Genomic DNA, 15,500 nt, shown 5'->3' with positions numbered 1-15,500 from the left:
ACTTACAGCCATTCTGCACCCAGACAACCATTCTGTTTTCCACTTTCAGTACAGTATTCAATCAGTCACACGAGAGAGTCAACACTTCATTATAAAATAGGCTTTGTTAGATGATCCTGCCCAACTGTAGGCTACTGAAGTGTTCTGAGCATGTTTAAGTTAGGCTAGGCTAAGCTATAATGTTTGGTAGGTGAGGTGTATTAAATGCATTTTCGATTTAGGATCTTTCCAAATTAGGATGGGTTCATCAGGATGTAACCCCATCGTAAGCCAAGGAAGATCTGTATTGAAAAGCTCTGAGACCTATGCCACGTAGGTGCCTAATGGGTGACTGTTAGGCTAGGATCCCTGACATCAAGGAGCCCACTATTTAGTGAAGGACACAGGAAAGTGAACAAATGACTTATGACCTAATTCCCACTTCGATCAACAGCTCTTCTTATCTCTTTGTTTTAGCTTCCCAAACCATTTCCCCATGCCCTAAGGCCCATCCAAATGAGGTCTACCCTTCAGCCTATTTGTGCAAATAGTATGAGTCTAATTCACATTCCAGCCCCAAACAGCCAAATTAGGACTGACATGGGTGAGAAGAGCCCGAGAGGTATAGGGAAGGGTCTTCAGGTAAAAACTACTAGATCCAGCTACTCCCCCACACTGTGTCCAAAGCAGACTGCCCTCCCCAAGAGACAAGGAAGGCATCTTCCCCACGCTACCTAACTCTACTTAACGTGAATGCTGTCCTTTAATCACTGCTGAGGGCTACACGATAAACCAATCCCATTTTTGTACCACCGTCCAGCATGTTATTAGTACTCTTCTTTGTTTCTGAAAGAACTACCTTTAAATTAAATTTAGATGCTACACAGGATAAAAACCAGTATCATTACTATGCAGTCACAACTCTTAAACAGTACAAAAGTAAGTATGATTCACTTCTCTGACATGCCTGACCCACCAGATGTTGCTCTGAATGACTTCTGGCTATTTCCAAAAACCTAACCTACCTCGAAGGGTAAAGATCTTCCACCATTGAGCATAAAAGGATATATATATTTCAAGACTGAAAGCAATTTAAAAAGGAAGGAGTGTTCAAAATGTTTTTCATAATAACAGCGTCACTGAAATGCATATATTGCCACTGAAGTGGGCAAAGTACACTGATTGCATACGTTTTTAGTCATATTCCTTCAGAGAGACATTTTTTTATAGGAGTACGAACAGATTCCTTATTACCCATTTGTAATGGAGTGCAAAACTGAAGAACGTGAGGTAATTAGATCTTAGGGGTAAACTTCAGACTTATTAACAACATAAGCATCTGAAATTTAAACAGCAGTATTTTTCATCATGAATAATGTCCATCAATTATCACCATCCATCACTCCCACCTCAGCAGGCAGCGTGAGGCTGCGGGAAAGAAATGACTATTTGCTCACATCCCAGGACAGTATGTACATATGCATGTATCTATTCAGCAAGTATCACGCACACACACACAACCCAGAACACCAGAACCACACCCCATTCCCCCCTCCCCACCATTTGGTTTTACAGAGACCTTGCCGCCGGCACCAACTTCTCTACATTTGCCAGGAAGCCCAAGGCTGATTGTAAACCTCTGAGTAAGAGATGCCAGAGTCAATACTTCATGAGCACGCACACTTCGATTTTGGAGGCTTGTATTTCTCTAAACTTAACTCAAATTCAAAGGAGTATTAGTGAGGTCAAAGCTCAGCCCTCGCCTTCGAGACACCATCCGAGGGCGAAGCCCTTGTGCCGGAGCGGCTCTCACCTGGTGTCAGTGAGCTGCAATGGGATCAGGGGTCATGGTGCCACAATTCTAGTTAAAAGGTGACTTCTGCCGCATAAGCAATTAGACCAACCTCTCTCACTGCATCAATCACCTTTTAACGACTCCAGTAGTGGAGAGGAGGGTCTTCCCTCATTACTAACAGCACACTAATTAAACAAACAAGAAAAAAATAAGCACCAACCCATCAGCTTACTTAACTGATGTCATAAAAGTGACCAGGAGAATTCCTCAGCTCCTGTAGCAGATTTCCAAACTGTGCAAGGGAGCACTGCACAGCCAAACTCTAGGCTCCCTTGCATTTAACTCTCAGGAATGCAGCCCCCAGTTTCTCAGAGGGGAGTCTTCTAGATCAGGAAGCACAAATTCACCGCTTTCTACTCTTCTTTCTGGAACCGCCTGGGACTACCTGTCTCAGTTAGAGAGCACGTGGCGACCACGAGGCTGAGAGGCAGGGACGTGAACTCCCTCCCACGTGGCCACCCAGCTCTGGGCATCCCAGACCGTGGCTGCAGAGGGGCCCGGGGACCTGGGCGAGTCTTCCAGCAATGACAATGAAAACACACACCGCTCCAACTTCATGCTGGACCGTGCACAGTGCCTCCCGGGGCCCCGGTAGTTTTCAGACGTGTTAGGAGGGGGACACCCCTCTCGGGGTCCTGGGTGGACACTCGGGTGGATAAAGGATGTGGGAGCAGCTGCGCCGCTGCTGCCAGCACCACCCGACACGCATGTCACTGAGTGGTGCCATAGTGTCACACAGCTCCGCAAACAGACACCAGATGAGGCCGCGCCGGCGGGGGCTCACGAGCTGACCTGCACACGAGCTCCTGCAAGGTGAGAGAGAAGGATTTCCAAGAGCAACAGCGAGTCAGTGAGGCAATGTTGGTAATGTTGGAAAATAAAGCCCGTTTCACACATCGATCTGTTTAAAAGCAGCATCTACTTTGATGTGCTGTTTGCGGTTCGATTCTGAGCTGGGATCAAGCCATGAACTCGGCTGACAAGGTACCTGCCCTCCCAGCACTTAGATTATAATGCTAAGGAGAGAGGGAGGCAACAAATGAAGAACACGATTCTAGACTGGGATAACTATCATGAAGGAAGTCATAGAGTGTATGGGAGGAACGGCAGGAGGGGTGACTTCAGGTAAAAGCCACATCTGAAAAAGAAATAGAGCACAGCTAACATGGGAGCCAGAGCATCAGGACCCAGCTGAGGGTGTTCACCTAACTACGCCGGGACAGACTCAGGATTCACTTTCTCACAAGACACTGTTGCTGTTCTTTCTTCAGGCATTTTGCCAACCTGCAAATTACTTTAGAAACAAAGCCAGAGTAGAAAATGAGGTGACTCAGATACTACGTTATAAAACATTCAGGAAACCAGTGGAAATTTTAGCAGTCACACAGTCTGAACAAAAATCTCCAGTTGCAATCTAAAAATTGCTTCCTGAGAGTTGCTTTCTGATCTTTGGTGAAGACAGGTGGGACTACAAGCATCTTTTAAAATGTTATAATAACTAGACATTCGGTTGATACAGAGGATGTTACACACTTTATCTTCATTCCCTCTTGAAACTCACTGTTAGGGAGCTGAACTGTGCCCCCAGAGTAAGTTGACGTTCTCACCCTCAACACCTCAGCATGCGACCTTATTTGGAAATAGGATCTTTACAGAGGTAACTGAGTTAAAAAGAGGTCATTAGGGTGGGCCCTAAACCAATGACTGGCTCCCTTATAAAAAGGGGATATCTGGACAAAGACAGACAGACAGACACACACACACGGGGAGAACGCTGCGAGAACATGAGGTAGTGCTCAAGGTGCTGTCACCTACAAGGAATGCCCAATGTCGCCAGCTAACCGAGAGCGGCCCTCAAGGAACCAGCCCCACTGACACCTCGATCTCAGACTTGCTGCCTCCAGAACTTTGCGACAACACATTTCTGTCGTTTAATCCACCCGTCTGTGGCACTTAGTGACGGTGGCCCTAGCAAACGAATCCACTCACCAACACAACAAGAAAGAAATGTTAACAGGAATAACTGTTAAGTACAAGGAGAAAGTTTAGAGGAAATGGAAGAGGTCAAGTTTTTGAAAGATGAAAGACGGATGGAGAAAAAAAAGGAGGACTAGACAGGAAGTGCTCCAAAGCCCTCCTCGGTGGAGAGATATCAAAAACCATGACAACTATAAGAAAATTTCCGAGTCGAAGCCACAATTTTCCAAATTGAACGTTCCCACGGGGCCCAGCACAGCGGAGAAGCGGCAGCCGCCCTGCCGGGCTCCACAGAAGGCGGTCACGACGGGAGGAGCCGTGGACAGTGTCCAGGGCCCCGCGGTGTCCCGGAGGGAAAGGTTCAGAGACACCACGCGGGGCTTGGGCAGAAGATGCGTGGCTGCAGTGAGCTCTGCCGGGGGTGAAGCCACACAGGCCGAGGGGCACCCACTACCCTGGGTGTCCTCCCGGCCTCTGACCCACCGAGACCAGGGGAGAGACCCGCCCGCAAGCCACCAGGGCGGGGCCCCGGGGCCCCATCACACCCAGCCCAGCGCGCCGCCACCAGGGCTGGGGACCATGAAGCAAGCAGCTCCCTGGAGGCTTTCCGAGGAGAAAGAGCAGGCGAGAGCACGCGGAGGGGGGAGACGACGGGAAGAGGGGCAGCGAGGGGGAGACACGGGCGTTTAAAAGTTTGGGACTTCTCCACAGTAACAATTCAAAATTCTAAAGGAAAAGTATTTCCGCTCTAGCATTCTACAGCCAGCCTCCCGATGAAGGATGAGGCTAGAACACATTTCCAGATGTGTAAACCTTATGGTGAAGCCTTCCTCCACGCCCAGCGGGACCAGGAGGCCGAGGGAGAAGAAGTGGGAAACGGACCCGACACAGGGACCCAAGGCAGGCGAGGGTCACAGAGACCAGGCGAGGGGGCTGGAGCTCTGTCGGAAATTGGAAATTGGGGGCCTAACACACAAGCCAACACAACAACTAACAAGCATGGAATCAAGTCCCACAAGAAACAGGTAAAAGAGTTGAAGGAGTTGCTTCTCAGAAGCAGTCAACAGCCCTGAGGAAGAGACTTTGGTGCTTTTCACTGCATACCTCAAAGTCCCATTTGAATTTTTAAACTATACATTAAAAAAAAAACAAAACTTGGGCTTCCTTGGTGGCACAGTGGTTGAGAATCCGCCTGCCAATGCAGGGGACATGGGTTCGGGTCCTAGTCCGGGAGGATCCCACATGCTGCGGAGCAGTTGAGCCCGTGTGCCACAACTGCTGAGCCTGTGCTCTAGAGCCCGCGAGCCACAACTACTGAGCCCACGAGCCTAGGGCCCGTGCTCTGCAACGGGAGAATCCACCGCAATGAGATGCCCGCACACCGCAACAAAGAGTGGCCACTGCTCGCCACAACTGGAGAAAGCCCGCGCATAGCAACGAAGACCCAACACAGCCAAAAATAAATAGATTAAATAAATAAATTTATATATTAAAAAAAAACTTTAAAATGTTTTAAGATGAAAAGAATTATTATGTGATGCAGCCTTATAAAATGAATCTTACTCACAGGAATGAAAACTACTAAAGAAAAGAAAAACAAACACCAAGCAAACATGAGCACTGTGGGGCTCTGTTTTGTTCTTTTAATTAGGAAAAGCTCTTTTCCAACTCTCAACATCAGCCCCTGTGGTCCATTTGAGATTTAGGTATCTCTCATTAACAAGACAAAACAAATGAACCAGGAAATTTAAATATAGCAAAGTTCGGACTTCCCTGGTGGCACAGTAGTTAACAATCCGCCTGCCAAGGGAAGAGACATGGGTTCGAGCCCTGGTCCGGGAAGATCCCACATGTTGCTGAGCAACTAAGCCTATGCACCACAATTACTGAGCCTGCACTCTAGAGCCCGCAAGCCACAACTACTGAGCCCATGTGCCACAACTACTGAAGCCTACGTGCCTAGAGCCTGTGTTCCACAAGAGAAGCCACCGCAACGAGAAGCCCACGCACCGCAACAAAGAGAAGCCCCCACTCGCCGCAGCTGGAGAAAGCCCGCGTGCAGCAACAAAGACCCAACGCAGCCAAAAATAAATAAATAAATAATTTATTAAATAAATAAATACAGCAAAGTTCCTATTAAGTTATCTAGTTGATTCACTTGGAGCAGGGAAATGTCCTAATACAAAAGCACTTTTCCATTCTATGGCAAGGATATCAGCAAAAAATTTAGCCAACATTTAAAAGGATGACATTCAGCAGTTGAAAAAAAAGATCAGCTACCATAACAATACAGATATATTAGTATTTTTCAACTAGTAGAGAATAAAATTTCATGTAGCTTTATAATCTAAGGAAATTTTTATGAAAATGATTAGAGCTTGCAGAAAAATGTCAACTACTTAGAGACGTTATAAACTAGTCAGCAAGAGAATTTTTTTCTTTTAGTTAAGTTTTAGTTAAGTGTTCACCTGCACTATATATACCAGGTATATAAGACAGCTCTGTTCTCTAGATACTACAGAAATAAGGCTCTACCTGCAGGCCTGGACAACAAAACTTATACAGCCAGAGATAAAATGACAGCAAAAATCACAAGGCTTAATTTTGTAAACATACATAGTGCCTAAGACATATACAAAACTGCTAAATTACGAAAGTATATTTCCTATTTTGACACTATAAAGATAAACGTTCTGGGTCAAGGAAGAAATTTCAAGCACAGAAAGCAATATTTTTGAGACATAAACATCTTTCAACTGAACATCATATTCTCATGCTAAAAATAGAAGCACAGAAGCTCTCTCCCAGATGCTTCCTTTGCTCCCTTTCAATCCCCGTGTACAGTACTCCTTTCTCAATCCCTCCCCGCACAGCTTGGAGCAGGAAAATGTCCTAACACAAAAGCCCTTTTCCATTCTATGGCAAGAATATCAGCATACCCCTACAAGAATACAAGCTACTTCTGGGCAAGGCAACTGTTCTACTCGCCTTTCTGCCCTTTGCCCTGCGCCTCTAGACACTGGTGTCCCTTCCTTGTCCAGTTAGAGCTCCCAGCCTGCCACCCTGCCTCTGTTCCTCGGGGTGGCTTGAGGCTCTGGTTTAACATACAACCTCCTCTAATCCTCAGAATCAGCCCAGCAGAAGATACTGTGGTCTCCACGTTACAGATGAGACAACTGAGTAAACTAAACACCAAAAGTGTTCACGGACTTGGGAAATTCCTGAAGGTCTATGAAGGTGTTTCTGTTTAATGGGAAGTTCCCCTGCACTGAAGAACTGATAAATCCCAAGTCATTAATTTATTCACAGTAAATAAAACACCATTAAAGCTCCGTTAGAAGACTTCCCTGGTGGCGCAGTGGTTAAGAATCTGCCTGTCAATGTAGGGGCCAAAGGTTCGATCCCTGGTCCGGGAAGATCCCACATGCTGCAGAGCAACTAAGCCCGTGAGCCACAACTAGTAAGCCTGCGAGCCACAACTACTGAAGCCTGTGCACCTAGAGCCCGTGCTCCGCAACGAGAAGCCACTGCAATGAGAGAAGCCCACAACGAAGAGTAGCCCCCACTTGCTGCAACTAGAGAAAGCCCATGTGCAGCAACGAAGACCCACCGCAGCCAACAAAACAAAACAAAACAAAAACTCCATTAGAATCTTTCTGCAGATGTAGTTGGCAAATGAGTCAAATGATACAGTGAAGAGAGCACCAGTTCACAAAAACTCAAACTCAGGTACTCAACAACATTAGGGGTTTCAGCCAGCTGCCCCCATGGGTGGGTGGAGGGGGAACGAGGCTCCTATATGGAGGAGGAGGCTGGAAGCTCCGTCCAACTCTGGAATGTTGGACCTCGGTGCTGCTACGCGTGGTCCAGTCCCAGGTAACCAGAGGTCACAGAGGACGCTCCTCAAATCAGCAGTCAAAGGTACCTGGGAAGATCCTTCAAAAGGGGTGGGTTTGGATTCTGACAAACTATATCGCTGAGCCCATTTCTCCTTCTCAACACTAAACAGAACCACCTTCCTCTCAGGCTCAGCTGAGAGCAATATTTAGCCAGCGTTTAGGGGCCCCGTTTCAAACACTCTGTCCTGACTCATCATAGCGATGTGATCACACTGTGGAAGCGGGCAGAGGGAAATCAGCTTCACATCATCCAACTCGTTCCAGAGCCGCCCGGGAGTGGGGCGGGGTGGGGGGGGGTAGCATCACCTCCACTGTTCTCTCCGCTGGCTTTTCTCGCCCTGGCACAGTTGGTTTTGCACATATAAATGAGTCAGAGAAACCCAAGCCTCCTATACAGCAGGTGCTATCTTTCTAGCAATTTATAGATGCTGACATTAAGCATAAGTTCTCCAGCTCTACCTAATCAAGTCAAAACAAAACCCTAAAATTGACGTCAAGCAGATGCAGGAGAATTCTTATGGTCCTTGGGCAGCTTGGTGGTGACGGAGCCAGGGCAATGCCACCGCAAAGCTGCGAGCCTTCAGCAAAGCTCTTTCAGCCCCACCGGCATCACCTAGAAAATGGGCCTACTATCTCCATTTGCAGGGTCACTGTGGCTCTTGAGATAATTTGTGTAAACCACAAGGCCTCACCCAAAGAAAGTGTTCAATCATGTAACTGCAACAGTAATGACAACCTTTCACAAACATTAAACACCTCCTAGAAACATTTAGTGTCCCTAAAAAGTAGGCATCAGCACCATTTTACAAAGAGTCTCAGTAGCTATCTTTTAAAGAATCCCAAATTCCAAATTCTTACTTTTCAAATAACATTACTTAGGCAAGTTTTTTTAATTGGTTGAGCCAGTTAGAAAACCCTAAAACAAAAGATCAGTCCTTTCTCAAAAGGTATTTGTTTAATACACATTTTAATTTATAAAACAGAGAGCTTTCTCTCTTAAGTGATACTTCCCTGAATAAGGCCTGTTTCTGTGTAGTTCATATGAAGAGATGTTATGACTATTAACGTTATTCGAAATTCATCCAAAAAACTGTTGAAATTTTAAAGAAATATAATATGTGGGCAGATGCTTTGGAATGTTTTACAAAGAAAAAAATAATTACACGTAGAATCCTAAAGAAGCAAAACGTATATTCACACAGAATCTTAAAGGAAACAAAAAGTATATTCCCTACGAGTCTGCTGTAAGCCCAAGCATTCCTTGACTTATGCCAGTTCAGAAAAAAGACACATCACTTTACAAGGATCACAGACCTACGACTCAACCTTTGGGGGAAGTACCATATCACATCAGGGAGCAGCAACTCAGATTTCTTAATTCACATGAACTGTCTGATGGTTCTGCTGTCTCACAGTTGATAACAATACAAAATCACACAAAAAAATTAACAGATGACTTTATATTGAATAGCTCCTACCTTTCAAGGGCCTCTCTTTTAGAATGAATGAAACAGCACGTCTCTAGTACAGCAGGGCACACCTATCTTGCCAGGAGCCAGAAATGTCACATCATCATGAACTGAACAGATGAGAACCATCCTGGCCATTGTACAACTCCTGTTTGTTTATTCAGAGGTAGAAAAAAGGCTTTCAGGTAGATTTCAATTCCAGATTAACCAATGAACTTTTTTCTTTATAATTACGGTACTTTTCCTATAAAAAAGAAAACATCTTACTATAGATTTAAAAACAGATGGGATAAACCCTCCCTTCCATTATATTTCAGAAATAGGTAAATGCAGAAATTCAATCAGTCACTAAAGGTGTGACTTGGTACCATACACCTATCTTCCTTCTTGCAGGAAAGTCACTAGTTCCAGCCTTAGAGTTTCTGAAGGATGCTTTCCCCATCCTCAGCTTCTCCTCTTTGCCTATAACTACTTAATTATAACCACCAAAACCAAATAATTTTTAAACCTAGATAATGGTACCTCTTCTCCTTGAAATATTAGGGTCTTTAATCATGTTTCTTAAACTTTTCAAATCCATGTTCCTTTATACTCCCTATAATGTTACGTAAAGCATACAACAACTAAATTAACAAATGACCAAAAAGTTAAAAATCAAAACAATAGGAGAAAGCACCACAGACCTTCAAAGCCCCCAATGCCCTGCAAGTACCAGGTCTGCACAGCCGCTCGGGCTCCCTCTATCCAATTCCTTCTGCTCATCGACCTGTGAGGGCCCGACCCTTCCCCTCTTTCCCCTTCACAGCGACTTTTAAATCTACAGACTCAACCCCACAACCGTCCCCCAACAGTGCCCATGTTTAAATGTTCCTCTGCCTCCTCAAGCTGTCCTTTCCCTACTAGAATCTGACAAACCTTTAAGGCTGGCTTCTTATTCCACCCAACACTATCTCTCTTCCCTACTCCCCGCCCTCGGTTCAACATTTACAGAGCGAAGGAGGCAAACTGGCCGCAGGGAGTGTCTGAAAATTAAGGAGACAGTCGTTATTTCCTCTAATCCTGGTTAAGGCTAGAGGAAAGCCACAGATGACTCGAGGGCAAACACAAAGTAGCACAGAACAAGCAAAAGAGCAAACATATCAACACGTGTGAAGGGTTTGCCTCCTGCAGCTGATCAAGGGAAGTGAGCCTTGAGGACTGAATGCACAGGTGGAGACGGTTGGGAAAAAACTGAACTGAGAGCACAGAGAAACTCAGATTTGCTAAAATAGGTGAGAACAGACCATTGCAGATTCATGAACAGGAAAAATGAAAAAGATGCTAGAAGTTGAAAACAACTTAGAATTTGTAAACCACTTTGAATTTTACTTATACTCTGCCTGGTTGAAAAAAATAAGTTGAGACAGTTCAGACAAATTTACCTATAACTAAACAAAGTTAAGGGAATTGGTACAAAAAGTAAATAAGGATATGAAATGAAATAAAGGCAACAAACGCAGCTACTGTTCATAAAGTTAACTACAGAAGTAAAGACTTCCGAAACTGTCCAAATATGCCAAAAAGTCAGATAAAGGCAATCCACCAGCTACCCAGACACTACAAGGAGTGCTTTTCTGTAAGCCCATGTTTCCCCTCCAAAGAAGTAGGAAAGCCTTACTTGGATACTTCATGTTTAAAATATATGACACTGCAGATAGACACAAACACCGCATAATAAAGTTCTAAAATCTGAGATTACAAAAACAGGCAGCACATTCCAAATGGCTTTTTAAAAGATCACTTTCTAGTCTCCCCCATACATTTATGTAGTCTCTCAAATTATACATTTGACCTAAATAATCTAAAAATGATTTTAAAAGGTCCCTCTCCTAACAACACATAAACCCCTTGCCTTTTAGCCACACCCTCCTTGTAGAGAGGTGCGATGAAGGCAGGAAAAGGATCTGATGCTGCAACCGCAGCGCCACGCTTTACAAGGGGGAATGAACTCTGGCTCCTTCCTTCCTCATTTCTTTGCAGCAATTTTAACACCAATCTAACTGACAAACAGCAGCACCGAAACTTAGCATTCAAAGCCTTTAGAGGAAAAAGATTCTAAACTATAATCAGTGAATCAAATAAGAAAAAATGTGTACTATATCATCATTCTAATCCCAAAGTCACACTAAGGGCTTTATCTTGCATCGCAGCACCGTTTATCTCCTAGTGGATTTTTTCCTTCTCCTTCCCTCTTGATGGAATGGAAACTTGGGGCAGAATCCTCCAGTCCCAGGGTTCCAGAGCAGGGCCAGACCACCTGGGCCCAGCTTCCTGTTGTCAGTCAGGGCAGCCGAGAGGAGCACCGCAGAGGCTGGAGCGGCCACACCACACAGGCTGCCATGGACTCACAGAGATACCAAGTGACTTCATCTGGACCCTGGGCGTGAGCAACTTCTCCATTATCATCCTAGACTACAGGACCGCACACATGGAAAGCGTTTAGTGGTAGTAACAGTGTGTTACTAAAATAAAGAATCAAGACCAAGGCAGGGAAGGTGGATTCCAAAAATCAGAGCTAATAGCCAGCAAAGTCACCAAGACGACTTCTTATTCAAATACCATATTACCAAAATATAGCCATAAAACTTACTGCTGCGGCCTGTGGGAACTATCCTCAAAGTTTTAGTAAGACATCATTTATATAGGATTCTGCCAACTGATGGCTCTGCTTGCCAACCTGTAAGCTGTCTCATCATAAAGAAGGCAAATGAGAGGTCAGAGAACTCTGGGACTCAGCCAGAAAGAAAACTTCCTTCTAAATGAAGGCAATAAGACAGATCAAAACAGGCTTTCAAAATAAAGGTCCCAAACCACTGCCCAGTGACTGATGAGAAACTCAATGTGCACGCAGTGACAGCCGCTGGGGTCCCATCAAAAAGGAAAGGATTTAAATTAAAGGCGGGCAGACTTAACTCAGACTTAAAGGGAAACTTCCGGACAGCTTGCTAAGCACCCACAGGAGGCAGCTCATTCTACCTCCTAACAAGACAAAGCTTCCAGCCCGGTGTCCCTGCGCAGTCACATATGAGGAAATGCGTATATGAAGACGCACACCCAGGAGAAATAGCTGTCGACACAGAGAACCAAGCTATATTTAAACTCGATATTAATATTTAAACTACACATTGCAAAATGTTCACTGTAACGCTCGTCAGCTTAATTTAACCTTTTACCACCTCTAGTGAGTGGCACTGCCAAGATTATTCATCCAAAGCTCACAATTCAGGACAGCTGAGTGAACTGGCTCTCAGGTCACACTGCCTGCTGCTTCCTACCTTCATTCTACAGACCTCCGCAGGGGTCTCTTCTAAAAGCTGGCTCTGCGCAGGGTGCTGGCAGCTATGAGTCTGGCCTTCAAGGACTCGGTCTAGCGCAGGAGACAGACAACACAGTCAGTAACCCAAACATGACAATCCAGGTGATGAGTACCTTTATGGCTATAAGAATGTAACAATAAAGGACACGGGAGCCCCAGCTGACCCTATTATTTGCTTCTTACCAGTGGCTTCACTATAGTGTTGGATGGCTCTCCAATGTTCCCATTTCCTGTTCCTCCAAAACAAAACTTCTCTTGTTGATTCTCAACCATGCCATCAAACATTAGAACCTACCGTCTCATTTCCAGCATTCTACAGCCATCACCACCCACATCTGGGCCTGGAGATACATCACCACCACATGTAAGTGGAGGGAAGCAGCCACCCACACCGTCCAGTGCTCTTCCACACATGGCCTTGGGCCTGCTTCTCATACTCTGGCCGAGTATGGCCTGAGGGTAACTGCCCTTCGGGCAAAGAGGATGCTGCACTAGGGCACCAGACGCCGAGGGCTACATTACTCGAATCCTTCCCCCACGCTCCCACCTCTGCTACACCTGCCGCACTTTTCAATCTGAAACCGCTGAGAACAATCAGTATCAAACCATCCACATATAAGCCACTAGGGGGTCACTAACTAACTTGTAGATTCTTCAAAATATATTTCAAAACTGACTTTGTGTTGTTCAAAGCATTACAAACTAGCCAGGCCAAGTTTGAATAACCAGTAGCGCTTACCAAGCATCTTCAACAGGGCCTGGCGTGACACCAAGGCAAGAGACACTTTTTCAGTTAGGGAAAACGAAGGAAAAAAAAAAAAAAAGGTATGGAAAAATAATCCCCAAACGTACATTTTAAATTAGCCTAGCGGTTTGTTAAGTAATTCTTAACATTTCCAAATATTCAGAGTTCCAACACTTTCTGAAAGGAAGGATGATCTTTCTGGTCCTGTTTTTCATAAGTGTGCCTTCCAAACGACATCCCTAGTTTTCAGTGAGAACAGTCTCAATTTGCCCGGGCGTGGGGAGAAACGATGACCCCCGGGGTTAGAAGTTGAGAGAACAGCCCTCAGCATCAACTGTACCTTAACATTTTCGACACAGATTAAGACGTGCAGAGGGGAGGGGGTTTGGGAGGAGAAAAACTACTCACTGGGGATCCGGTCTACAGCCCTGAGGCGGAGACGCCGGGCAAACGAACGGCCGCAGAAAAATAACTGCAACTTCCCGGGCCCCCGCCGCGATGCGTATCACGTGCCGGGCCCCCTCCCCCAGGCCCGGGGGCTGGATGGAAACGCGGCCTCCGGCGGCGCTTCCCTCGCCGGGACCCGCTGGGCCGAGCGTCTCCGGGGCCGCAGCTCCAGCTTCCGCGCCGCAGAGCCAGGAGGAGGGGGTCCGAAGTGACCCTCCGCTCGCGCGGCGGGGGCACCAAATTTTTCAGAGTCTCCTCGCCCGCCGCGACCCCCGAGCCCGCCCCGCGAGTCCGTGTTTCTAGATGACGCCGGCGGCGGGACGCGGGCAGGGGGCTCGGCCCGCGCGGGCCCGAGGGTCCCGGCCTCATGCCGGGCGGCCCGGCGCCCGCGCCGCGCGGGAGACCCCGCCGCCGAGGACCCCTGCCCGGCGCCCCCGCTTACCTGCAGCGACTCTGCTCCCGCCCCGCGCCGGCGCCCGCAGGCGGCCGAGGGCAAGCGGCGGCCGAACGGCGACGACGAGGACCGGCCGGGATGAGCGCGCTCGCGGGCGGCCGAGAAGGCGGGGCCGGCCGGGGGCGCGCGCGGGGCCCGGGCGCCCGCCGCCGCCGCTGCCTCGGGAGCCGCTTGGGCCGCAGCCGAGCCGGGCGGCCCTCATGAATGGGACGCGACGCGGCGGCGGCGGCGGCGGCGGCGGCGGCGGCAGCGGCGGCAGCGGCAGCGGGCGGGCGGTGCGCAGGCCCCTCCCCGCCACGTGACGCCGCGCTCCACCGCCCGCTCCCGGCCGCGCGCCGCCCGGCGGACTCCCTCCTGCTCAGCCGCCCCGCGCGCCGCCGCGCTGCCCATCTCCCGCGCTCCCGGGAAGGCCCCGGCCTTTCGCGGGCTTGCGGCAACCTGAACGTTACTTTTCCACAATCAAGTTTCTTCTGGTCCCCATGGCAACCCTGCGGCGGGTCACGTGGAACTTAGAGCCCAATTACCGAAAAAGAATAAAAGAGTGCAAAAAATGTTCACGGCATGAATGTTTTATAATCCACTTTTGATCACCAGTAGCGCATCTGCTTCTTTGCTTACTTTCTCCCCCCCACCCCCACCCCCACCCCAAATCCTACTACACATCCCCTTTTAAAAATATACTCTTTAAAGAAATGGATTGCCAGGGCTGTATATTACTGTTGCGCACTGGTTTTGATCTCTTTGCTGCCTTTGCCGCTATTGAAAGTTATGGATGGAAGTACATGTGTTCCTTCCAAATGCCACTAATTTCTCAATACGCGTCCTGTGGATGATGATGCCTTTGAGGATACTGAAAAATAGGCATTTATATAAAGCTCCTGCGTGCCGAGCCAGCCGCAGCACAGTCTCTTCCCAGAGATGGCCTGTGGTGTGACTGGGCTGTGCTGCGACCAGGGGACAAGCTCCCTGTCATAGGGGCCCCTGGGCTGCTTCTGCAGAAGGAACCCGGGCAACCACTTCCTCATCCAAGTTCCTTCTGCCTTTCTCAAGCATTCAGCCAAGCTTTGCCCCATCCTTAACCAAGGCCCAGGGGAAACGAAGGTGCTTTCCTCGGCCCAAGGACGCTAGTAGAATTTTCCTCTTCGGTGCCCTTCACCTGGCTTCACAAGCAGAAAAAAATTCTCAAAGACAAGGACTGGACTTTCCCCTCCATATTTCAGAGTATTTCACTCTGCTCTGGAGAAGTGGAATTAAAGCGAGAAAAATAGCTGGATCCTCAGTTTCTACATCAATAGAATGGAAACAGTAATGACTTTCCCA

General features: G+C 47.4%; 1 protein-coding gene across 4 annotated transcripts in view; it reads right to left on the bottom strand.

Moving 5' to 3' along the window:
* Window positions 1–14,250, bottom strand: part of LPIN2 (lipin 2) — an 81,634-nt gene extending 67,384 nt beyond the window's left edge. Inside the window, exons 1-2 of one of the 4 annotated variants that reach the window (XR_011076180.1) lie at window positions 14,169–14,240; window positions 12,494–12,585 (exon numbers count right to left, since the gene is read on the bottom strand). Coding sequence is in view for 2 of the 4 variants with exons in the window: in XM_068562330.1 (XP_068418431.1) it covers window positions 12,494–12,499 (6 nt within the window). In the remaining 2 variants the exon portion in view is untranslated. Of the gene's footprint in view, window positions 1–12,493; window positions 12,586–14,168 lie in introns of all 4 variants that reach the window. The other 3 variants (XM_068562330.1, XM_068562332.1, XM_068562331.1) reach the window with 3 other exon arrangements.
* Between the last annotated feature and the right edge of the window lie 1,250 nt (window positions 14,251–15,500).

Source organism: Eschrichtius robustus, chromosome 14, assembly GCF_028021215.1.
Source record: "Eschrichtius robustus isolate mEscRob2 chromosome 14, mEscRob2.pri, whole genome shotgun sequence".
Lineage (NCBI taxonomy): Eukaryota > Metazoa > Chordata > Mammalia > Artiodactyla > Eschrichtiidae > Eschrichtius > Eschrichtius robustus.
This window is presented reverse-complemented; position numbering and strand designations above follow the sequence as displayed.